General features: G+C 42.0%; 1 protein-coding gene across 2 annotated transcripts in view; it reads left to right on the top strand.

The window, feature by feature from the left end:
• The window catches only part of pde2a (phosphodiesterase 2A), a 98,911-nt gene that overhangs the window by 56,698 nt on the left and 15,898 nt on the right, over nucleotides 1-26,315 (top strand). For both annotated transcript variants that reach the window (XM_083985179.1, XM_083985180.1), the window contains 11 exons: nucleotides 14,508-14,597; nucleotides 14,862-14,950; nucleotides 17,964-18,073; nucleotides 19,048-19,103; nucleotides 19,230-19,289; nucleotides 19,802-19,958; nucleotides 20,720-20,772; nucleotides 23,781-23,855; nucleotides 24,152-24,193; nucleotides 24,744-24,812; nucleotides 24,959-25,089. In XM_083985179.1, the coding sequence (XP_083841305.1) occupies nucleotides 14,508-14,597; nucleotides 14,862-14,950; nucleotides 17,964-18,073; nucleotides 19,048-19,103; nucleotides 19,230-19,289; nucleotides 19,802-19,958; nucleotides 20,720-20,772; nucleotides 23,781-23,855; nucleotides 24,152-24,193; nucleotides 24,744-24,812; nucleotides 24,959-25,089 (932 nt within the window). The remainder of the gene's footprint in view (nucleotides 1-14,507; nucleotides 14,598-14,861; nucleotides 14,951-17,963; nucleotides 18,074-19,047; nucleotides 19,104-19,229; nucleotides 19,290-19,801; nucleotides 19,959-20,719; nucleotides 20,773-23,780; nucleotides 23,856-24,151; nucleotides 24,194-24,743; nucleotides 24,813-24,958; nucleotides 25,090-26,315) is intronic.

The following is a 26,315-nucleotide window of genomic DNA, read 5'->3' as shown; positions in this document are numbered from 1 at the left end:
GTGTCGTGAACATCAACACCTCTGCTGCGTAACTGATCTGATCCTCTCCAGCCTTGAAAATGAGGTGTTGCAGTTACAGCCTATACATGTAAGAGAAGTGTTGCCTTTGTCCACTGTTAAGGTGGACGAGGTGTCTTCAGGGCCGACACCTTGGTTCACTACTCACCTGTTCTCACACGTTTGCACCTGTTTCCACCATGACACATCTGAGTCTCACTTATCAGTTTCTCTTGTCGTCCAAGACTTTCATCCAGCAAGGACACACACACACACACACACACACACACACACACACACACACACACACACACACACACACACACACACACACACACACACACACACACACACACACACACACACACATAGTATTCAGCAGCATTTATGGCTCATACGATCAGGAACATAACAGATTGTAAGATATTTATGAAGACACACTTGAGGATCACTAAAGGATGTTTTTCTCAGAGTCCTGAGGTGTCCTTCCGCAGCTGCAGGCCACGTGCACGCAGCGCTCCTGTCGCCTCCAGCATAGGTTCATACACTGCACAAGGTGACCCAAGATTTTTTACAGAGGAAAGACACGGGAGAGGAAAAGAGGTCATGGGAAAGGAGAGGAGAGAGAGAAAGGGCATGAGGTGTCCCAGTAGAAGAAAAAGACGGAGAGGCGGGCATGGAGGGAGGGGAAGCAAGGAAAAGGAGAGGTAAGCGAAATGTCAAGGACATAGAGTTAACATCAGGTGGCTGAGGCATTGTATCGTCCCGTGTGTGTGTGTGTGTGTGTGTGTGTGTGTGTGTGTGTGTGTGTGTGTGTGTGTGTGTGTGTGTGTGTGTGTGTGTGTGTGTGTGTGTGTGTGTGTGTGTGTGTGTGTGTGTGTGTGTGTGTGTGTGTGTGTGTGTGTGTGTGTGTGTGTGTGTGTGTGTTCCCGAGCAGATAAACAAGGAAACTCCCAGAGGGGAGTCCATCCTGGAATTTTTAACAGGAAATTTATTCTACCTCTAAACAATGGCAAAATACACACACACACACACATACAAAAACACAAACTGCGTGTGCGCGCACACACACACACACACACAAAGTGCGCACACACAGAACAAAGCCTCTAAATCTCAATAGCGGTGCAAGACTGTAAAACAAAACATTTAAATCAGTCAAATCAAAACACTCACCTTGAACTGTGTGTGTGTGCATGTATGTCTGTGTTCTGTGAATCAATAGTGTGCATGTTTGTGTTTGATTTCATGTTTTGTGAGCTTGCACCTGTGCGTTTTTCCACCCATGTGTGCACATGAGTGTGTGAGTGTTTGCCTGTGTGCCTGTGTGCATGCGTGAGTTTGTGTTTGGCATCACGTTGTATTTGTAATTCAATGTAATACATTTTCATTTTTAATTTGCTGCATTCATGTGCAATAGTTGCCACAGGTGTACACTTTGAAGTGGGATCTCACATCTCAAGCGCGCACACACACGCAGGCACACACAGCCTTTCACACAGTGATGTGTTAAACGGAAAGCTGGAGTCAGGTGGAGAGCTCGGCATTTAAAATAACAAGTGTGTGAACATGTGAACACAGGGAATACATTTCTCTCTCTCTGAATGTGTCGAGGTATTCCTCACTTCCTGTTTCCTGCTCCCCAAAAAAGAGAAACTTGGATTCCTCAGTATTGACAGTTAACACCGTAAAAGACATCCATAGAAGGAGGGATCATTTGCAGTTGCATCACAAATTTTTTGGCAGCTGTGGTGCAGAGAGATATTGCTGTGAGCAAATAATCATTCAACAGCCAGGCTAAAAATAACAGGCCTGCATGGAAATGGTGACAGTGTTAATATCCGTATTGTTTGATTCAGTGAAAGTCTGATTGGGACAGATTTCTTTCCAGAGAAGTCACATCTTTAGTTCCAGTTATTATAGCTGGCAGGTTAATGTGAACATACTACACCAGCCTGAATTTAGCACATTGGCTGTCTCTCAGATGTATTAACAACCATACAGTGATGGCTTTGTGGGTGTAGTAATATGACATCATCCAAACATTACTACATGACACAAAGAAGCATTTCTGCTGAGTGTTGTATCACCTGAAAGCTTTTTATACGTTGCACTCAGTTTTTCACTAGGTCTGTTATTTCTAAGTAACAGCTGCTTTACAGCCAATCATCCCACTTCCCGATTCAGAAGAGACTCTTTTTCGTATTGCCAAACGAATCCCATGGGAGCTTCTAGTGGCTTTGAAGCCCAGCGTGTCCCCATGAGTGTTGTATCATAACACAGATTCAGACATTTTCAAAATTTCCAACCCTGCAACTATTTTCAAACATGACTGATCCCTGCAACTGGTTGCTGCAGATGTCGCAGCCTAGAGAACAGCAAGATCTCGAGACACCTGAGTTTTGTGGCACCAAATATAAAAGTGATGCAGAATTTGTTTTGAAACCTCAGCAGCATCAGCAGCACAGGTTTCCTGTGTGTTCTTGTTGTCGATCCATCCACAGAAACCCTCCTCACATCACAGACTTATAGCCTACTACGTCACCTGACTAGCTCTTTTGCTCCCATCAAATCATTTTTTATTCAATCATCTAACAATAGCAGTCTTTGTAGTACATACTGTAGTAAGCTGCTTGTGCTGACAAATTTTCAAGAAGGGAACAGATATTAAAGTAAATGCAATTAGTTCTAGTTACTGCAACTAGAAATGTTAGAGGCAGGCACAATATTCAATGTATAAGGAGAATATAGGAAGCCTTTGTTGTCATTTTTACAATAATAAAAAAATAATGAAATTAAAAGACACAAGTCCAGTGTTTAAGTTGAATATTTTTTAGTTTCATCAGTCCATCCCAGTCTCTTCTCTATGTCAACTTGTGGCTCTCACCATATGTAGCCCCACCTACTTGACCCTTCCAGGTTATCATATATAGTGAATAATGTTGCCTGAGCAGGAACCTTTGCTCCTGTTATAATACATGTAATTACACACTAACAGCAGAGGGCTATTTCGCTTTATCCTGAATGTAAGTCATTCTCTTCTCTTCGTCTTTTTAAACCCAGCACTTCTTCCTAAGAAATTTCCTGGTAAATCTGGAAAATTAATAACTGGTCATGAGCGTAGCACAACTGACTCAAATCATATTGAATTCCTCAGAGCTGTTTTGTTTCTCCAGGAGGAATTATTAAGAAGTCACAGACCTGTAAAATGAAGTTAACAACATTGTTCACAGTGATTTTCTCTTAACAAACCACAGAGTTGTGCAGAATGACATTATCAAATACCTCATTGTGAACTACATGGCAGCTGCGATATTGGTATCCATGGTGATTTGGTTGTCTACTGCAGTTTCCTAGGCAGCAACAGTTGTTGGCTGGTCTGAGCATGTTTACTTTGCCAAAATAAGAGATTATTTTATTGGTTGGATGGATAGATAGATAGATGGATGGATGGATGGAGAGGGGATGGATGGAGAGAGAGAGGGGGGGGGTGAATGGTGATAAGATCAAGAATAGAAAGCGAAATGGAGCTGAAAGTAGAAGTTTGAGCTGGGTAGCAACCCAGTGGAGGAGAAAAAAACGAGTGAATAGGGAGCGAAATGGAGCCAGGAGAATGGTGAGAGCATGTGGGTGTCTGTTCCTGAGCAGAAGAGTCAGATTAAAATAGAACAACAGCCATATGACGACAGTGTGACTGTCAAACACCTGCAGCGGAGAGACAGAAAGAAAGGAAGAGAGAGAGAGAGAGACGTAAGGGGATGAAGGAACGGACAAATGGAAAAGCAGACAGAGGGAAAGGGGTGGGGCAGAAATTGTGAATAATGAGACTATGAAAAACATTAGAGGGAACGGAGCGACAAAGAGGGAGAGCATGAATCAAATACAGATGAGTGAGAGGTTGAGATTAAATGAATACGAAGGCTCAGATGAAGAATGGAGACCATTATTGTGGCCTGTCTGTCACACGTCTGTGTGAATGACAACCACCTGATGGGGCCTGACACATTCAACTCTGTGAATTCATGAGTCAACAATGTATACACAAAACCAGTAACGTCCATTCTTCTTTCAGAGTTATAAAACACTGTGTACACATGGTTGCACCTTGTATTGAGAAATTGGGTGCATGTGCACATACCCAATTTGTGAGAGTGACATTTCCACTCTCTTAATCAGACATAATCTAATGAAAACACTTCCTTGATCAACCAATTTGCATAAAAAAACACACAAGACAAGAAAGAAGCCAGTTCTACATATAGGACACAAAACTTGTACATCAATTTACTTTTATACAATCACTCCAGATGTCTTAATTAGTCTACTAGACAGGTGTCTGAAACTGTGGTTAATAGATATTCAAGTAATGTGAAACAATTTGCAGAATAACTCACAATAATTAATGAGGATATGACCATGCTAACAGACGCTACCACAGTTATTTCTTCATGATAAAATACTTATCTCTGTAAGTGGCAAATATTATTGGATCACTTTGCAGTATCATTTGTATGCATGGTCAGAGCTGCCCCGTTCTTACCGTGCTGTGTACTAATACTAACTGAAAATGGCGTTCAAATGTTTGGCTTTTTTGTGTGCATACGTGTCATTTATGAACTCCCATCACGTTCTCCTTTTCCCTGCCCTGAACTTTGAGCAGCCCCCCACTGTAACGCTACCGGAACCAGAGAAAAAGTAAACAAGCTTAGGCTTCATTGTCTCTAACAAAGGTGCTATCATACACGACACATCTGTTGCTTTTTTAACATGGTTGTTTTTGAGCGGCCATGATATTTAGACGGGCCTGATTGGCAGTTGTTGACATTTGAGAGAAGGCCAGTCCCTCAGTGAGAACTGATGACAATCAGCGCCTTTTAAATTAGACAAGGTGCTTAGCATTATACTGTATCGGTGCTCAGTCTGCACCAGAAACAAACACATAGCCACGGCTGGGATGTTACTCAAAATATTAAACTGTGAGATTTCAAAAAACATCAAGATATGGACATGAAAGTAAATCCCACATAGTCTTTAGGACCCTTAAGTTCTGAAGAGTCTTTAACCGCCCTATCAAGGGATACATGAAAACTTGATAACAAAGATTAATACATGCAACAGAATCAAAGGTAAAACATTCAGATGTCACAAAGGGGTCTCATCACCAACTCCGTCGCTGTCATGGTCGTCAGATGTGGGAGCATTAGTGCCACTTCAATCACCGCTGACAGCAGCCTCCACCACAGCCAGTGGCAGAGGAGGATTCACAGTATAAAGGGAGCTGGTGCTGCTCAGTCACAGCCTGAAACAAAAGGAGACACGAAAACACGTCAAAACACACAGCAGAGGAACTTCATTTACTGGCACAGACACTCATCAACAAGAGTAAACAGCTGCACACAGAAGGAGCTGGCAGCACACAGTTATTAATTACCCATCTGAGAGAGCGTTTAGCTGCATGTGCTTAATCCATGAAGATGGACCAGCAGCTGAACTAAGCTGAAGCTTCAAAACAGTCGGGGGACTTGAGCAGATTTGAGGTCACATTTAACATCAACAGTATCATTTACCTCTAAGCGCCAGGAGACCGAAATTGTTAGTTAAGTGTTGGGCTTCTTTTACAGCCCTGATAATCAGACTCAATTCCCAATTGTGTCACTTTATTCACTGTCCTCACACCAGTGTAATAATCATCTCAGCTAATTCTTCTCGTTGTTGGGGTTTTATTTTGGTCTGTGTTGCCCCAACCAAACATCAGCACCTGACGTATCCCTCTGTCTGATCCGATGTCATTTTCCAGCTGACGTGGGAGCTGCTGCAGTAAATTAACTCGACATTTTCACGCTGAGATACAGTGTGTTGACTGAACATCTCCTGGACAGCTGGTGCAGCGTCACTCGCCATTATTTCAGCTGTTATTGTGCTTGAATTAGCGAGGCAGCATCCATGTGTGAACACCATTCCTCATCTATGATTGATCAGGTGTTTTTCAATCTCTAAACAGTTTTTAATGGACACAAGGCATGACATATTATTTGGAGCACTCAAATCCAAAATGGTGGCAACACTTCAAAGGTCTGGAACTAGGCTGCCATAATTGTTATTTTTTTGTGCATAGCTGTACCAATAGAAACCTGCTTATAAAGGAGTAACTAACAATATCTGTTTTTTATGATATTATAATTGAGTATTGACTAATAGGAAAACGATCTAACAAGTTTCATAAAGGCGTCATCCTTGAATCCCTTTTATTAATTCTTCTCTTTTTCTTTTCCTTTTTAATGAAAATGTAATATTGATGAGAGCAGATGAGAACATCTGTCTGCTGTTGTCTCTGGAGATGCCAAGCGGCCATAGACTGACAGAGGGGGGGAAACTGGCAGTCGTTCATTACTGCCAGAATGTTATTGTCAAGTTTTACAGCATGTGGGTCTGATTCCAATCAATCTTGTTGGATTTGTAATAGATGACGAGCTCATGTGGAATTTTGCCATGGGCTTTAATTAAGGCATAAAGTCTTAATGATAGTACCAAGAGGTGTGATATCAGTGATTGATTTTCAGATCCCAGATACATGATGTATTAGAGTGCTTTAACTACAAAACACAGATTGGCTCTCGATTGACTGAAGTGAGTTTGTCCAGGTAGCGAGAGTAGAGATATTATCTCCAGTCAATCTCTGCTTCTTGGCCTCTCTCCAAACTTTCCGTGCAACGCATCAGCGTCTCTCTCTCTCTCTCTCTCTCTCTCTCATATCTGGGTGAAGTGTGCATTTCATCAGCGAGCAGTTTTCTGTCTTTACACGACTCGGTTCCCCTGTTTGGTCTGTCAGTCGCTGCCTCTCTCCTCTCAGGTCTGACTTTTTTGTTTCTTGCTCCTCCTGTCCATCATCCACTTCCCTCCAGTGGTGACGAGGAAATATTTATGAATTATGGTCTGTTGGCTGGTGTCAGTTTATTGAATTTCACTCAAAACCCCAGCAAACCCCCCTCTCTCACTCACGCACACACACACACACACACACACACACACACACACACACACACACACACACACACACACAGTGGTTGGATAATTAAGTAGCAGCACCGTGAGGCACCTGTTTCTCCTGTTCTTCACACAGTGATAGGTCAACCTTATCATCACCATAGCAGCAACACTTTATTGTTTTACACCTCCAGTCCTTTAGCTGTGTGCGTGCTGTGTGTGCATGTGTGTGCATGCATGTGTGTGTGCATGTGTGTGTGTGTGAGTGAGAGAGTGGGTGAATGAAAGAGAATAAATCAAATTGTAGTCTTCTCTGTTTGTGTCCTTTTGATTTAGATTGTTTCATCCATTTACGTCCCCTCTGATTTCTGTGTAATTATTAGAAATATCAATCGGATAAAGTGTGTGTGTGTGTGTGTGTGTGTGTGTGTGTGTGTGTGTGTGTGTGTGTGTGTGTGTGTGTGTGTGTGTGTGTGTGTGTGTGTGTGTGTGTGTGTGTGTGCGTGCGTGCGTGTGTGTGTGTGTGCATGGGGAGGCCTGTCATCATGGCTTGGCTGTATTCTACAGTGCATGTGTCTCCAGTATGTTAGTGATGCTACTGGAGACCCAGCTCTGTTGGAATAACAGCCAGGACCCACTGCAACGCTACCAGCCTCCCGTCGGCCATACTGCAGGTATGTGTGCGTGTGGTTGTGTGTATATATGTGTGTGTGTTAATGTGTTGTCTGTGTACTTCACAGAAACACCATGCATTGCACACTGATTTAGTCTTTACATCCGCCCCTCTTCGCCCTCTGTCCCTTTGGCAACCAACAGTTGACTGGTGAAAATCAATCCACATCAGTAATTCACTTAGCTCAAATGTTAAAGAGTCAACAGTGCGTCCCCTGTCGACTTGCACATCCTCGGGTAAAATCACAGCAGGTAAAAGAGTGAGCGATCTAGTGATTTGCTCTGGGGGCTTGTCAGAGCATGAAAACAGTTGGTTTTACATCAGAATCTATGGACATGAAGGAGGATGTCTTTAATCATCTACAAGTGGGATGCCATTACCCTTCACCCTCTTACTGTGAGATCAAGGTCGAACCTCTTGAAATGCAGATTGGCTTGATTCACGGCAAAAATGACTCTGTGAACAATACTGCAGATAAGAAATACGAGAGTTACCCTAAAGGCTCCAATTAGCTCCTTAAACTAATCCTCCCGGTCGAGTCTTTAGCTAAGCTAGGTCTTTATCTAATGTGGCCAGTGTAGAATATTAATATTCAGCTAAATAGCTAATCATCTAATATCTGAGTCCCAAATGAGTGAGTTTCCTTAAGTACATTCGTGAGTGTAATCAAGCACGAAAGCAATCTGAGGGAGTTTGCATTTTAGATATACCGGTAAGCTAGAAATAGATGAAAAACGTCAAATTCAAACAAAACCCTTTTTTCAGGAGTCTTAGACTGGTAAGTAAATGTGTCAGTTGTGAGGTGTTTTACATCACTTCAATTCACTGTGACTCAGCCTGATCCTGAGTTTCAGAGGTATTGATCTGGTTAATGTTGAGGAATACAGCTCATACCCTGTGTCTAGAGGAGTGAAAGTAACCAACACCTGACATCTGGGACAGTGACTCAAAGGGAAAGACTGTAAAGATTGTCGAATCTCTAACCAAGATTTTCCCAGTGCATCTTCATACTGTATGAAGACAGACATCTTGAAGAAGATAGCACAATGCCTTTAGTCCACAACAGAACAAAAAGCACTATGTGTTCACAGAAATGTCTTTTGAAAACTTCTGAAATGGGAAACTTGATTCACTGTGCAAATTATCTTTCTATATGTTGCTGTGGCTGAGTGGCTTCATTTCTATTGGCGACGCAGGAAAAGAGTCTGTAGGGGAAAATAAATGGACATAATTCATTTTTTATTATGATTATAGTTTTGATCTTCAACAAAGAAATTGTTGTGTTGGATTTTATTCTTTTTCAAAAGCCACTCTATAGTGTACGTCATGCGATACACAAACACTGACCAAGATCTGATCTAACGCCACACACCACTCATTCTTCTTCTCCAGAGATGCCATCTACCAAAATTGTCAAATCAGAGCTCGTCTCGAAGAAAATCCAAACAAGACGGGCCTCTTTGTGATATTGAAAAACATTTCTCAGCACTAAGTCCACTTACTGGAAATCTTTGGGAACAAACCGTCCCCATGACAACACAGATCCATAATCTTGATATGTTAATCTAGCTGCCTATAATCGTCGTTCTGTTTCTTCATATTGTATCTTTTCTATTGTTGTTTCTGTGTGCTCGTCCGTCCTCGTCTACAGCTCTTCCTTGGGGTACTTTCTTTCCAGTTAGAAGTTGGGCCTCATACCAATTGAATTGTTTTTTTGTTAAATAGGCCTACTGAATATGAACATAAAACAGAAGGAGATCAGGTCGTCTGTAATGAGAGCTATGCTCACATAAAAGCCCCAGTTGAGGTTAATTCAAACCATATTTGAGATTTTCCAGTGTTTTACTTGACATCTCTTGATTCATTCCCTCTTATCTTCCACATGGCTGTAAGCCAGTTGTGCCGCTGTCTCGCTGCATCACCACCACCTCTTGTTCTTTATTCTTGTTTATCCGATATATTTTCAGCACCGTTTTCCTGCGTCTTACATCATACACATTCCATATCTCACTGTTGCGATCCTCAGGGGCTCAATTCTGCTTCCTGCTGAACGTCTCGCCACCACCACCACCGCTGCTGCCTCAAGAATCATATGAAGAGCCCCTGAGAACAGATTCTGTATCAACAAAGACAGCCCTGTAGCTATTTGTGCAATTATGCTTTAACCATTAAAGAGCAAAAGTAGTGAACATGAGAGCTGACTGGGTCAAATTGCTGTGGGGAATAAGTTTGTTTCTACTTCTACCATATAAATTATGCACTCATTCAGCAGGGTACTTTCGTTATAGTAGCCTACATGGTGCAGCTTTAAACAATATGGTAGGCTACATATGTATTGTTCGTGTGCCAACAGGATCCTAGGTGACCAGGTAACTGAAGCAGACTAAAATAAGCCTTAAGAAGAATGTGCAAATATCATCTGGTGTAGTTCTGCGCTTTTCTGTGGGAAATTATCACAGCATTATATAGAGCTGGTTTGGCTTCATCCATCCAGCTACGGCTCTGTCCATGTAGACTTAATTAAACTTTTCAGTGAGTTGTCCTCCTGGAGTTGTGCTCCAAATGTCTGCCTCCCTCTCTATTATGCTGATTTATGACTCCTGCAGTTCAGGGAAAAGACTGAGTGACGGGATGAAATTTTTGCCCTCTAGTTTTTTTTTCTTCTTTACATTCATTAGCAGTTTTGCTTTTTCTTGTTCAAGTCCTTCTTTTTTTTCTAATCTGGCTTCTGTATTGTTACACATGGTGACTGACCACCGTGTTCACAGCTTGTTATACCAGCAGTGTCAAAGGAACTCTTGGCTGAATTTCCCTCCTGTGTATACAGATCTTCCAAGAGAGCAGAACGTATTTCATACTTTTCTGCCCTCAGTAAAAAACCTACAGTAAGCACAAATCACACGGGAATGTGCAATAGAGGATACATTGACCTTTAGTCTTTAATAATTGTATTCAGCTAATTGTATTTGTATGATTTTAATTATTTTAATCGCTCTCTTGTTGGCAGCTTTTAAGGATTGCATACCCCACTTTTCTCTGTCAATTAGCTTTATGACGCAGTTCTGTGTGAGCAGCTCGATGTGAAAAATGTCAGGTCATGTGACTGAGTTGGGTTAGTGTGACTGTGAGCCGAGGTTCAACTCAGAACAGTATCTTATGTGCATGCATGTGAGGATGGTGGGAAAAGATAAAGAGGGAGCTGGATCTGTGTTTAGTTATGCCGATCACAGGTGACCTTCAAATGTCAGAGTGCACCGAGTGATTAGAAAAGCTCTAGATAAAGACCACAGCAGAGACTACATCCTGACGGGGGGAGGGATGGGGAAACCAGGAGGAGAAACTAGCATGTACATGAGAGATGAATCCCGTGGGGGAAGTTAGAGAGGCGCAGACGACAGGTGGAATGAGATGGCTCAAACAAGACAAACAGAGTTTTTTTTTTTATATTTACATTTCTAGAAACGTAAAACTTTGAGCAGGGCAATAAATCCTACGTCAGATGACTGCGCTACTGCAATAAATCGTGAATGACAGTAATGAAATGAGTCAAATGAATATGGAATCTATGAAAGTATTTCTGAAATTAAATCAAAATAATTGAATCAAAATAATGACTTTGCACTATTATGATAATGGTTCTTCGCATTGTCCTGTCATGCTGTGTCGGTTCTATTATCCCTGTGGTCGAGCAGGAATTGGACATCACCCGTATTAAAAATGTTCTCCGTCAGAGCTTTTTCAAATCAATTGAGATAAAAGCTTTGGCCAAATTCACATAAATTGAAATGGCATTAGAGAAAAACAAACCAAATGAGTAATGAAAATAGTTGCTTTTTTCAGTCAAATTTTGGAGACTGTCATGATCAGTTTTTGAACTAATTTATTGAAGGATTACCTTTTCCTCTGTGTAATTCTTCTTGCTGGGGAGGTTCGATGACCCTTGAAAAAAAAAGATATCTAAAATACATTGTTCAATTAAAAAAACAAAGCTTTTCACTTCTGTTGCTGGAAAGCTTGCGATTCCAGAGACATCTGGACTTTTACCTGGCAGCAAACAAATGAAAGTGAATGAGCACATTTTGAGATAACATGCTAAAAAAAAAGCTAAATTAATCATGTTAAAATGAAATTTCATTACGCAAAAACAGAGAATAGGGATATACTAAAGGGTAGAGCTCTTATTATTATTATTATTATTATTATTATTATTATTATTATTATTATTATTATTATTATTATTATTATTATTATTATATAAGCTAAAAATCATGTGTTTGTGCGTCAGAACCTGAGTGTGTGTATGTGTGTGTGTAGGTGTGTCATAATGGGTGGAGGAGCAGGTAAATTAATATAACAGCCTGTTTGAGGTATATGAAATGATTGTGAAAGGTCATAAGACAGAGGCTGACATTTATCAAGGCATACGTACATCTTATTGCCAGTATGCACACACACACACACACACACACACACACACACACACACAAAGAAAATGATGGCAGGTTTCAGCGTATATCCTTGACAAGTTCTTGACAGCAGAGTGGAGAGCGGAGCCAGAAACTGTTGTTGTTCAGAATCTACATTTGATCAAACATTACTTATCAAGATTTCCACAAGCATTTCTTGAGAGACGTGGTCTGAGATCTAACACACATGAATTCTTTCTCTCTCAAACACAAACACACACACACACACACACACACACACACACATGCAAAAAAAAACACACACACACACACACACATGGGCTGGTTCCAGCTTCATTACAACAGCACTCTGGCAGCCTGATTGAGTGATCAAAGCTAATCGCATTTAATCACATCTAATCATATGTAATAACCAACACTGAGTGCTCAGGCATGGTGAGACCCCCCCCTCCTGTCTCCCCCTTCACTCCTTGACCAATCCCACCCACCCAATAACTGCTCTTCCTCCTCCTCCTTCGTCATCATCTTCATTGTCCCCCATGTTTGTTGCCAAAATCAAGACAGAACATGAGTGAGAGATGGTGGAGAAAGAGAAAGAAGAGGGGGGCACAATGAAAAGAAAGGAAGGGATAGGGGACAGATGGAGACCCTCAGTAGACTGTACAGCCCCCCCCCCCCCCCCAGCATACCTTTGTGCTGTCATGCTCTTAAGGAAGGGACAAGATGCTCTTCCTTCCGGCTCTGCTGTGTGACTAACAGCTTTGTCAGAACAACTGGAAGAGGATGATCTGGCAGTCACGGACAATATTTCCAACATTATCGTCTTATTTTCCAATTTGTATTCAGTACACAGTTTTAAAAGCTACAGAGTCTTAAGCCTCTGTGATTTCATCCAGTGTTTTTCCATGCTTTGATCAGATTGTGAAGTCCCACTGAGACGCTTCTTTAAACTGCAGCAACATGTTATAATAATGCAGCATGATAACTGGAGCTGGTAGGGATTTAAGTAGACTGCACCCTGAGTGTAAATATCCTCATGGTGTGAATTTATAGCTGTCACAAGGGATGTTACGAGCGCTCATCTGATAAAGTTGACAACGCAACGTGTTTGTATTATTTGTAATGTAGAAGGTGAAAATGTAAAGAAAAAAAAAAGCAATCTTGCATGAGCTGAAAATATAAACTCCCCTGTTATCTCAGAACAGCTCTTGTGGTTTCCAAACCTCATCTCTATTAAAGTAGAAAACTTTGGGAGAAAGAAAACAAACTACTCTCGTACCTTGAAATTGCAGTGTCTCTTTAAAGACATGGGTCTGTTTGTCTTCTGGTCTAACAGCATCTGAAACACCCTCTCAACACATCTCAATGACAGTACAATTGGGGAACAGTTTTTATGTGCATTTTTCCTCTTTCCAAGACTGACAATTGGGCAAATATACCCACTCTTTGTTTGGCGGTGCAAAGGGATGAACAGAGGCAGGATTTGAACTTCTTGCTTAGAGCCCTCTTCTTCTTTCATTTCCTGCCACTTTTCACGAGAACAACAACATCATTTCCATCTGCAGCTCCATCCTGCCTGAGCTGCATCTGTATGATGGCATGCTTGACGTCCCACCTTTAAGTGTGGCCATTCAGTAGAGCTATAAACACGTTTGCCTTTTGATATGCTTGGACAACAACATGTCAGGTGGACTAGTGTATTTTAAGCAGCCTTTACTCTGGAAAGGGGTCATTTCCTTCTGTTTTGCTTCAGCTGAGACCCTAAACAGTTTCTCTTAATGATTCGTGGATGTGCTGATTTCTGGTGTAGAAAGACAGAGATTAAAATCAAAAGAGATTAAAAGAAAAAATTGATTCTTGTTAAATTTGATCAAACTGGCCAGAAGCAGACTGTAATTAAGCAATATTTTCAAAAAATAATAAGTGCTTCTTTTCTAGAGGAAATGGGATATGTGATTTGTGAGTTATTATGCCAGTAGTATCAATATACACTCTTTGATTCAAATAAATAAAATCAGTTTTTACCTGCCTAATGAAGGCTGCAAATTAATTGTCAAGTGGTTGGTTTTCACAGTGCTAAAATGAAACAAAAGCTTCAAGTGTCCTGAGGAGTAAAATTAACTCCAGAAATCCCTTGGGTCATCTGAATAGTCAAGTGCCTTGCTCATCGTCTCCAGCAGGCGCAGAGTCAGTGCCATGCATTTACAGAGTGTGACACAGTTTCAACATTGTTTGTGAGGCCTTTGCAGCCTGCCAAGCTGAATATCTGGGGAAGAGTTGTTGCACCATAAACCTTGTACCCACTGAAAAAAAAAAGAAAAAGAAACACAACTATAGCCAAGGCCTCAGGTTTTTGGAGATGCACATTGAGATCATAAACAAACAACCAAACAGACATCAGGGCATCTGTTTGTCTCCCTCCCCAGGATGCTTTGCTGCGGCTGGCGGCAGTTGTTGACACGCGCTCACTGCGAGTGGCCCTTCGAGACAGCGTACAGGAGCTGCTCCCCAGCACGGTATTTGAACACAAACACACTCAAATCTGCACAAACAGTTGAACATAATTGAACTTCTTTTTCATTTATCATCCGAATCCTAACAAAAGGCTTCCTGTTAGTATTCAGTGTAGTGGAGCTAAGTGTGCTGACGAGTCGACAGACCAGGGGAACACAGATCCAGGCCTTGTTGTGAATGGATGAGGCTCATCACTCATTAAACTAATTCAAATGTGGTAAATATTACAAATGAACGTGCACATAAATTAGTGTGTTTTCTTCCAGGACTGTGTATGTGTCTACACGCTGGAGGGCGACTCGAGGCTGCTCTCTGACGACCCACCACATGAGCTGCAACCAGAGGGAAAGATCAGGTGTGTGTTTGTTTGTGTGTGTGTGTGGTTGTGTGAGTCTCCACGCAGTACGATGCAGATGATATCGTCCCACTGAATCACCACTGTGCGCTGATTTGCTCCATCTTTGCTGAGGGAATAGCAATAGAACAAGGAGGAGATGAGGAGGGGAAACAGGGACGGCTGTTTCCCTCCATATGAGAAGCAGGTGTCACCTGAATGATTATGAGCTGCTCAGCCCAAAATCACATCATCAACACAGGGACAGGAGCGCCACAGAGGTAGAGAGATCTCATCATTGAGGGAAAAAAAGGGTTATACCACCTCTTACTTTCTTCTATCATTTCCCATTTCTGTACGTTCTCATTAAAGCTTCCTTTATTTCACTTTCTTATTACACATCCCCCTCTCTAACAGCCTCTTTCACTGTTGTCATCTGCTCTTCCACCTTCCCACCTCCCTCCATCAGTCTGTCTTTGCCTCTCTCAGCCCGTTCGCTCCCTGAAGAGCAATGAAGCACTAAGCCAACCATGCTTCATTCTTTCTAACACCCCCCCCCTCACCCCTTCTTCAACACTCCTCTTTATCTCTCACCTTCAATCCCTCTCCCCATGGAAGCGTTGCAGGGCTAATAGCCGAGGTGACAGTGCCCGGGGTCCCGCAGAGAGACACGGCGATCCCCTCCTCTTTTTAAGTGCTCTCTGAAGCTCTACAACCCCGTGTGCAACCGCAACTGCTGCCTCGGCGCTGGCAAAAACCAACACTACATTATTGATGAAACTGTGTGTTTGTCAGACAAGAGCCCTTTTCCCCAACAACTCATTGCCACACAAACATGGGATCACACACAAACATCATCGTGCACATGCAAATGCACAAAGACACGCGGACACAGGCACACGCATACAAGTCAGTGCACTCACACATGCAAACACAGACACATATTTGTCCGGACTGTATTCAGACTAGCGGTAGTATACTAAAAGAGCTACAGGGCACTTTGTTACTTTTCTCCCTCCAATTCACCTGCTTATATAAGCCTGTTATCAAGACCTTGGCATAGACACACACACACACACACACACACACACACACACACACACACACACACTGAAACAAGCACAAACACACACTCAATGAAACTATCTGAGAGGCAGAAGGCCACATTGTTTGAGCCTTTTTCCAACCCTCTTTCTAATAAACCCAAGCCCCATTAACTGGACCTTGATACAAACACACACAGACACACAAAGAAAATGCACAAACAAGCTCAGCTAAGACTTCTTCCATTCCTCGTGTTGCATACAGAATAACTGGATAGTTGAACAAGCTCTTGTTAGAAATATTATTCTAAGAAGATAAAAAAACAACAACCAAGGTTTAGAATTCAGTGAACAGTGATACACAATGCAGCAGCACAACTGTTGCAATACATGTTTTCTTTGTATTGCAACAGTTGTGCTGCTGCATTGTGTATCCTGTGTATTTCCATTAAACTGCTGCCAGTTTTGTGAAAAGGACCGTTCACATTTTTGCTCCATTGGCAGATTATTGGCAGATTGATGATAAGATGGTTTTTGCCATTATGTATAATTATTGTTTTGACCGCATTCAGTTGATGTAATAATGTGTAATTTTCAGTCTCATGTTCCCTACAACTGCAAAAACACAGCTAGCCCAGCTGACACCAAATCCACAGCAGGAAAACGTATTTATACATTATGTAGGTGACCAGTCAAGCATGCAACCTCTTCCACAGTGCCTGCACATTGTGTTTTCTTTTCCTTGAGCCATGCACGCTGAAGTACTGCAGTTCCCCTCCAGAGTTTTGTAGTCTGGGATGCAACACTAATAGAGACTAGTAACTGTTATAGTGGAGTCTCAGAGCTCAGTCATCTGTTAAAATCTGTTCAGATAATAAAAACAACTGTACAGGTAATATAACCCAATGCAACACCTTAATAACACACAGCAAGAAACCTCAAGACACAATGATCCAGAATTAATCTTAACTCTGCACTTTGAGACACATGAAAAATGGAGGCCATGGTGCAGGTTTAGGCAGGAACATGATGTCATTAGCACCATCCAGATCAATTAATCATTAGCTGATTTCTATAACTCACCCACACACACACATTACTGTACCTGAGTGGCCCATTTAAATGTCTATCTCCAAGTCTTTGCTGTTGCTGCTACTAACTGTTCCCAGTGGCCAACATTGTATGCACCACTTTTCATTCAATTTGAGCAATTATTGCTTCTAACTGCTCTTACCTGGCCATCTGTAACATATCGGTATTATCTCATATCTATATTTTTATACGTGAACTTGAAATAACTGATGTTCTTAATGCTCCTGGGTGTTTTCGTATTGTTTTTTCTCCATGCTGAGTATAAATTGGCTTCCTGATCATGCAGGAAAGGCGCTTTGAACAAAGACATTAAACAAATGTCAGCGGTGTTTTCCACAGTGGTCGACTACAGTGCAGACTATTCCTCAGTTCGCTGAAATAAATGGACATTTTTAAATCAATGCACCATGCAGACATTTGGCTGCAATGGATGGAGGGGGTTTCAGAGTGTATAACAGTGTGTGTGTCTGTGCGCGTGTGTGTGTGTAGCAGTAGTGAGTCCAGAATAAACAATCATCTCATCATTTAGCATAAGAAAGCTGCCATCTGTATCAAATATAACACACACACCCCTGCACTACCTCACAACTGGCATCACACCTGGCCAACACTCTCTCTCTCACACACACACACACACACACACACACACACACACACATACTCAAATGACTGTGCTGTGCTCATTTACAATTTCACCATGAAAAATAGGACTGTTCAAACATTTTATGTGTTGGGTTTTTTGCCTGATTTGTAATGCTAGTCATTATTTTTCCAAATGTCTTCCACTTCCTGTCTTCCTCTTTGTCTTTCTGTTTCTCCCTCTGACTAATGTGCTGGAGATAATTGTCTTTCTTAAACCTGCGAGAGTCACACTCATCTTGTTTTCTTGTCTGTTTTAGGAGTATCGTGGACCAGCTGAAGCGATGTCAATGTGCCGGCCTTCCTACATCCGAACTGCCAGAAAAATACAGAATCTGCCTCGCGGCGCCGTTAGCAGCACACAGGAGAGGTGTGTGTGTGCATGCGTGTGCTTTGTTTCATGTGTGTGTTGAAGGGTGTAGCGAGGGCTTGAATGATGCTGGTGGACAGAGAAATGGTGTGTGTGTGTGTGTGTGTGTGTGTGTGTGTGTGTGTGTGTGTGTGTGTGTGTGTGTGTGTGTGGGGATGTGTGAGCGTGTGCTTGTGCATGTAGAAGAGCAGAGAGATGTGAGAACGTGGGAGGAAAAAACAAACGAAAGGAGGTAGAGAGAGAAGTAGTGAACAAGAGATGATGATTGCCGAGGGAGAGGTATGGTAGCTGTGTGGGCAACAAAACTGGACAAGAGACCAATGAAAGGTCTATGACAGAGAAAAAAAAACATCCAAGAGTTCAAATGGAGTAGAATGAATAGACTCAACATTCCTCTTCAAATTAACATTTTTTTGTTTTTGTCTAAAAGCAGAAAAGAGAGAATAACCTTGAGGGATGTGATCATGCCTGATCGCTCTGCACTGTGGATCAATAAATACCACTGAACATTCAATAATGCTTCTGCAAAAAATAATTTAAAAAAAGACTTTAGTTTGTTTCCAAGTTGCAAACACACTATTCAGTTTGTTTATGTCTGTCACACACATAACACTCATCATTATCAAACTTATTTTGTCTGTAAGGCTCTGCCGTTGCAATCTGCTCTACATCGATGAGAATGGCAAATTAAATAAAATGAAAGAAAAGAGTAAACAGTACAAGGACGTTTTGTTTATTTTTTGCCCATGTTCATTTCCCCTGAATATTTCCATTAGTATTAGAACATGGAGGAAGAACAAATGAGATTAAGAGCAAGACAAGGACGTGGAAAGAAAAGGACAGAGTCTGTTTTGTCTGAATGGATGCATTTTGTATCGAGAATGAAATTAATTTTCTTTCTTTCTTTCTTTCTTTCTTTCTTTCTTTCTTTCTTTCTTTCTTTCTTTCTTTCTTTCTTTCTTTCTTTCTTTCAGCTGTTGTCATTCCTATCTTGCACCAGGAACAGGACAAGGCCATCGCAGTCTTACTGGTTAGTCCTTGCTTTAAGTACATAAAGGAGGAGTTTTTTGTACTGAATAACATAGATAGATTTGATTTGAATTTACCTGTACATGCATACAGGAATGTAACAGCCTGGTGTGTCTGTGTGTTGCAGATTGGCTGTAATCCACTATCTGATCAGGATGAAGTGCACCTTAACTTGCTGGAGAAACACGTAAGACCTCTCTCTGAACACCTCTCAGCACAAAGGCCATCACTATGGTATATTACAGAGGGGTTAAAGCACACGTCTTTGTCAATTGTTTAAACAGATGTGCACATAGATGGCATCTAATGGACACTGTACGTAAAGATGCAGAACAGATTGTTAGACAACATAGTAGGTGAGGTGAATGTACAGTGAACTAATACTGTGCAAATAAAACAGAAGTTTTTATTAAATAAATATAGAATAGCTTTAATAACTCTCTAACTTGTAGACCTCCAGAAAGCCTCTCTGCCTGTGGTTGTTCTATATATCTCTGCAAAAATCTGTGTGTTTTGATCATTGGCACAAGCTCAGTGGGGATTCCTGTGTGCGACTGGTGCAATGTTTACTTCAGCTGCCGCTCCGTTCATTTCTGTTGTTCTGGATGAAAATAACACAACTTCAAACAGTCTTTAGTCTTTAATCCCAGCTGACTCTGGAGTGTCTATCTGTGTGTCCATTCCTGTGTGACCTCACAGGCCTCAGTGGCGTGCGTGCGAGTCCAGGCCGTGCAGGCGTCCTACCAGAGGCCTCCCCTCAGCCCCTCACCTATACAGTCCCACAATGCACTGCTGCACCTCAACGTCTCGGAACAGGACTACTGCGAGCTGGACCGCAACATCCTGCAACTCTGCGGTAAGGTGAACACACACACACACACACACACTGTAGATAAGTTATGTTTGATTAACAGCATATGAAAAATTGCATTAGATACCTCCTACACCTCTCTTCTTTTTTTTCCCTCATTCACTCTCTTTGACATTTTATATTTTCTGCACCTCGCAAACATAACCTCACACACACAGAAACACACACACACACACACACACACACACACACACACACACTGGAATATGAGAGGTGAGGTACGTTAATAGAGTAAGCCCATCTGGATAAAAAGCTCTATGAATTTAGATGGACTCTGTCACTGGCGAAAGGAATGCGTGACAGCTCCTGTGCGAAAACAGAACGCTTTGCAAAAACACTGTTTAAAATCTCATGCATAATGGAAGTGGACTCACTAATGCCGCTCCTGTGCACATACACATACATCAACATTGTTTACTCCCTGGTAATTGTCAACAAATATGAGCTGCCTCAAGTCCCCTCTTCAGGTTATTCCCGGGCCTTCCTGCTTCTTTGTCCAACTCCTCCCTTCTGTCTTCATCTGCAGTCCGGGCATCCCTTGTCTTGTCTTCATTATTAGTCCCTCTGTTAGCTGGTTCCCATTCACCCCTCCACGACCTCGCTGTCTCAATGCATCCCTCCCCGGATTGCTTTCTGTCCACTTGCGTACATGCTCTGCATTCCCCTCCTTCCTTAACGCCTATCTGTCCTTGCTCCTCTCTGGTTTTCACTCCCATAACTCTCTCTCTCTCCATTTTCTCTTTCAGGTGAGCTCTATGACCTTGATGCAGCCTCTCTCCAGCTCAAAGTCATCAATTATGTAAGTGGCTGAGATCACTCATACTCCCCCACACACACATGCAGAGAGTTGCAGACATACGGTACATGCAAAACATGGGATCCTTCCCAGTGACTTATTCCCAGCGTCTTCCTATCAAAACCCACACCACAAGCTTTTTATCGCGCCATTACTTCATCATCCTGCACATACTATGTCCCCCCTCCATATACATGACGTACTCTCCGTAAAAAGGAGGGCAGGAAGGAGGAGGGAGAGGTGCAGAGATTGATTGCAGGGAAGGAAGAGCTTTGGATGAGTGGGAGGAAGGAGAGCGAAGACGCCAGCTTTCAGCAACAGTATGTGCAGAAACATGACAACAATTTCAATGTATGAAATTATTCACAGATAAAGAAAATATGAGATATGGGGAGATATAAGCCAAAAGAGAGGGAGGGAGCTTTGAAGGTTTTGCTGCATCAAAAGTAGGAGTCATCCATCAGGATTTGAGCAGATGCCTGTGATTATTTTCATACTACAAAGACCTTTGATCCTTTACGTTGTTTTATTAAGACAGGACGTATATATACTTTGTATATTCATCAGCTCCAGCTCAACAGTTGTGAAATTTTACTGCTTTTCTTTCACTCTTTTAATAGATAATCACAAGTAATCATTATTTTTTTAGGCAAAAACAAAAACACTGGGAATTTATGAGGGTTTGTTTTTTATTATTAAATGAGAGAGAAGACTCTGAGTTTTAATCATTCATGGTATAAAAAAATAATGTGAAAAACAGATTTTTATAAATGCCATTTGCATCCTAATCCCTCAGTAGTTTAAATGTTAATTGTTTTCCACCCATTGATTGCAGACTGTGGTGCATGCAGCACCTTGTTTTTTCTGTTTCTGTTTCATTATGTTCTCTGTCAGTACCAAATAAATGAGGAACTAATTTACCTTCACCTGCAGTAATCAGGGTCTTCTAGCAGCAGAAAACAAGAATATATTTGGGGGTGAAAAAAATCAGTTTAAACTACTGCGGTCCTGTGGTCAAACAGCACTGCAACAGTGGCAGAGCAGCCTGCATGTAAAACCTCATTCAGTCCTTTGGTGCCACTAAACTTGCTTTTGTAGTATTTCTTTCTGCATTTGAAGGAGAGCAGAGGTTGAGGTGGTGCAAAATGCTGCAGGGGGTTGAAAATGTGTTTTTGAATCCTACATGATTTGTTTCTGCTGTTTATTGTTGCAGTTGTAAAAAGGAGTGGCGGTGGGGGGGTGGGGGGGGGGGTGGTCGTGGTGGGGTTGGGGGGTATGAAAAGCAGCAGGAGATTGTTGCTGCTCAAGAACTGTCAGTTCGGTGGGAAGTGCTTGGGGCGGCTCTTATAGGATTAACAGTATTTGGGAAAAAGGGGGTGGAGGGGCTTATTATTGTATGGGGGTGCAGCGACATGTTTAATGTGTGCGCGTTTCACTGTATATGTATGCGAGCACATGTGTGTGCGTGTCGAGTGCTTGCGTGAGCGTGTTGGCAGTGGCTGGTGTTTATTCCTGTCCTGGTTGTTCTGCATCCAGCTCTGTGGATTACAGAGACTAATATTGTGTGAGGCAATGCTGCTCTTATGTATGACTGTGTGTGGGTGTGTGAGCATCTATGTATGCTCATGTATGCTTGTGTACCTACTGTATTTGTGTCAGTGTGTACAAAGGTGTGTGTTTTTCACCTCGGGTTGTGTTTCAAGCTATGAATGTGAATGAAACGTTTCCCATCTAAGACCGCAGCAGGATATTGGTTGCAACTCTGCAGGTTTTACAGAGCACAACAGCAGAGACATTCACTGCGGAGCCACCCTTTCATTTACACACATACAGACACCCAAATGTGCTGCTGTTGTTGTTCGTGAGGGTATTTTGAGCTTTCAGATTCAGAGGAAAAACCTTGACTTTGTGATAGCACCAAAGCGTGAAAATGTATTTTATGTTTTTTTTTACAAGATATGTTCTCCCTCTGTAGGTAAGTAGTAATAACCGTTTATCCCAAATCATTTGCCATTGTAAATTAATTTAAAATCCAGTTCAAGAATTCCCCTCACTCACACTATTCTTCATTGGGGCCAGATGTTGTGTTAAATATTTAGTTAGTTTTTTCTGTGAATTATAAAAGCAGGAATGACACTTGTAAGTCTTAAAGGGATGGTTCAGGTTGTTTGATGTGAGAGTGTCTTAGGTACTCATGCATACCCAGTGCGTTACCTGCAGTATATTCACGTCAGTGCGCTTCCAGTCACAAAAGGCAGCCAGGAGCACGAGCACAGAGGCCGAGTGATGTGCTGCTGTGCATGGGGGGTGGAGAGGTTGCAGCAGAAAAAAAAAACATTTGAGACACTTTTCCGCCCAACAAAACTATCCAATATCCATTTTGATATGTGCTTGATTTAAAATATTGTTGGTGAAAATCTTCCCCTCAAAACATCGCGCAGCTCTTTCTGATTCATTCAGTTGACCTGTGGCTGTGGTGAAACACTGTGTGCACTTGTGTGTAGTGATACAATAGGTCGTTGGTTGAGAACAATGTATGCCAAAGGAAAGTGCTGTTTTTGACAAGACGTTACTGAAAATATTCCAAATAAAGCTTTTATTTGAACGGTTATAGGATGGTTTCGGTGAGAGTCAAAAACCTGTTTGCTCTGCTACTGTGCAGTGTTATCTGCTGCCTCTCCTAACTGGCAGGCAGCTCGCTGATCCGAATCTACTGCAGGTAACACACCGACTATGCATGACTGCCTCACACAGCCCCACATCGAGTATCCCCAACTATCCCTTTAATCCTCAATTTGATGCTCCTGAAAGAGAGTGAAGATAACACTGAGTTCTTGTCCCACTCTAGGTCCAGTCATTTTTCATTGCCCACTGATTTCTAATCTCCTCTTCACGCGGAGACCACACTCCAAAGAATCTTAAATTGAGGCTTTAAAAACAAGCGACTGAGTCCGGCAAAGAGGTTTTTTGTGATTATATGTCAGGACTGTTGTGTTTGTCTTTTTCTTCAGCTGCAGCAGCAGACTCGGTCGCAGTGTTGTTGTCTGCTACTGGTGTCCGAGGACAACCACCAGCTGTTTTGCCAGGTAGAAATGCGCACACAAAATTCTCTCTACGTTTTTATCACACTCACACACATTTGTTCCTGTAATCTCTCTTTGAAATACCACATAAAAACATCACACACAAACAGTGATTGTCTCACACACATGTTCTCTTCATCTCTCCCGCTCTTCAAACACACCCACACACACACATGCATCCACAAACACACACACACACACATGGCCATCGACCATTTCAGCAGTGACTCATTCACTAAAGAATAATTTGGACATTAACATTTGAATAACCGGTGACCTTTGACCTTTGTGACCTTTAGGTTGTCGGAGACAAAGTTTTGGAAGAGGAAATGAGCTTCCCGGTGAGACCAAACACAATAATAACAAAATCTTGATAATAAATAATGAATAATTTGTTTATGCTTTTGATGCAAGTGTGCTGGCACTTCTCACCGGTTTCTTTGACTGACATGTTAAAATAAACCTCCCACATGTAATCTGTTATAATCCCTGCCAGTGATTATAATTACTGTAAGAAAATTTGGGAAGGAGCAGTAATCGTTTCCTTTGGGTCGCTTTAAAGTCTTCTCTCCCTGGTTGTGGCGCAGACGTAGCATTTTAACCAGAGTAATGATGTGTGAAATCTTGATAATATTTGATGAAGAGATAAACCAGGACAGAGAAAAACAGCCCCACGATGGGCCGTTTGTGCAGATTTTACGAGGGAGGTAACAGACTTCCCTTATAATAAGCAGCCTTTATTTATATATTTTACCCCTATAAAATCTCCAGGGACTCTGTCAACAGTCCTGCTTTCTTACAGTCTCTCACCCCATTACTCTGTTTGTCTTTGCCTCCCTCCCTTTTCACTCATCCTTTCTTTATCTCTCTCCTTTTTTCACGTCTTTTCAGCTGATGTTTGGACGCTTTGGTCAGGTCGTCGAGAAGAAGAAGTCAATTACTCTTCAGGACATCAGTGCTGTAAGAATATCTATCTATCTATCTATCTATCTATCTATCTATCTATCTATCTATCTATCTATCTATCTATCTATCTATCTATCTATCTATCTATCTATCTATCTATCTATCTATAATCCTAACCTCTGTGCCTCTCCTGCTCTCAGGAGGAGCGGAGGCAGCTGTCCAGTATGTTGGGCTGTGAGATCTCCTCCATGCTCTGTGTCCCTGTGGTCAGCAGGGCCACTGGGCAGGTGGTGGCTCTAGCCTGCGCCTTCAACAAGCAGGGTGGCCAGAGGTATGTATGTGAGAAACTGTGTTCCCCCTCTAAGTTGTCATTATCTTTTTGTTGTTGTTGTGATGTCCTGTTATGTTCCCACTTTGAACTCATAAGGTCACAGTGAGACACAGGACACAGTACATTCACTGAAATCCTGTTATGAACATGGTCGCTGTTCAGAAATCGCTGTGACTCAGTCACTGGTGGCTTATTGCGGGAGCATGTTTAAAATGCTGGATTGCCAGTCAGAAGATGCTTTGGATTTTTCCTAAATCCTGAAGAGCTGACTCATGGTAGATACAAAGATTTATCTGACAGCGGCTTACGGTAATGTTGGGATGGGTCGCCTGATTGGTTGAGCTCAGAAGGGCTCAGATTTGTTGTGTTTGTGGCAGTGGAGAGTCTGCTGCTGTTTCCACTGAAATCTGCTGCTAACCAGAAGAACATGCTGCAAGCCCCTGATGAATGGATACCATCACTTTAGAGCAAGTGTGTGTGTGTGGTGTGTGTGTGTGTGTGTGTGTGTGTGTGTGTGTGTGTGTGTGTGTGTGTGTGTGTGTGTGTGTGTGTGTGTGTGTGTGTGTGTGTGTGTGTGTGTGTGTGTGTGTGTGTGTGTGTGTGACCATGCAGATGGCTATGTGATGATCTAGAGTCAGGTCATGAGTCTAACAGCAGCGGGTGGCTTGGCTGCTGCTTTTGGCTCCAAAGCTTAGTTTTTGTGTGTATGTGTATGTGTGCGTGTGCGTGTGCGTGTGCGTGTGCGTGTGCTTGCTGCCAGGAGCTACATTGCTATCTGCTGAATACAGAAGTCTGTAAAAACACAGCCAAGCTGTATGTCTGTGTCTGTTTAAGAAACAGTTGTGTATTTCATATTCTTTAATATTATTAGCCTACTTAATATTATTTGTATCATTTTTAATTGATTTCATGTCATCTTATACTGACATTAACATTTTATAGCGTTTCATAATCCTTTCTTTCTCCCTCTCATTATCAAGCAACATGTCACGACTTATGTCGAAGTGCTGGGAGATAAGTGTAGTTTATCTAGGGTATCTTTGTTTTTTCTCCACACACACTTCACACACCTCAAGTGCACACACACGTCATACACACACACACACGCCTGTTCTCACATACAATCCCCCTCCTTTGCATGCTCTCTCTCCTGTCTGAAGGCTAAGATAGATGAGAAGGGATCATGTCCTATAATTTCTCCCTCTGCCAGTGGCACTGATGACAGA

The sequence above is a fragment of the Trachurus trachurus genome (genome assembly GCF_905171665.1).
Source record: "Trachurus trachurus genome assembly, chromosome: 13".
Taxonomy (NCBI): Eukaryota; Metazoa; Chordata; class Actinopteri; order Carangiformes; family Carangidae; genus Trachurus; species Trachurus trachurus.
Note: the sequence above shows the minus strand (reverse complement) of the source record. Positions and strands in the feature narration are given on the sequence as shown.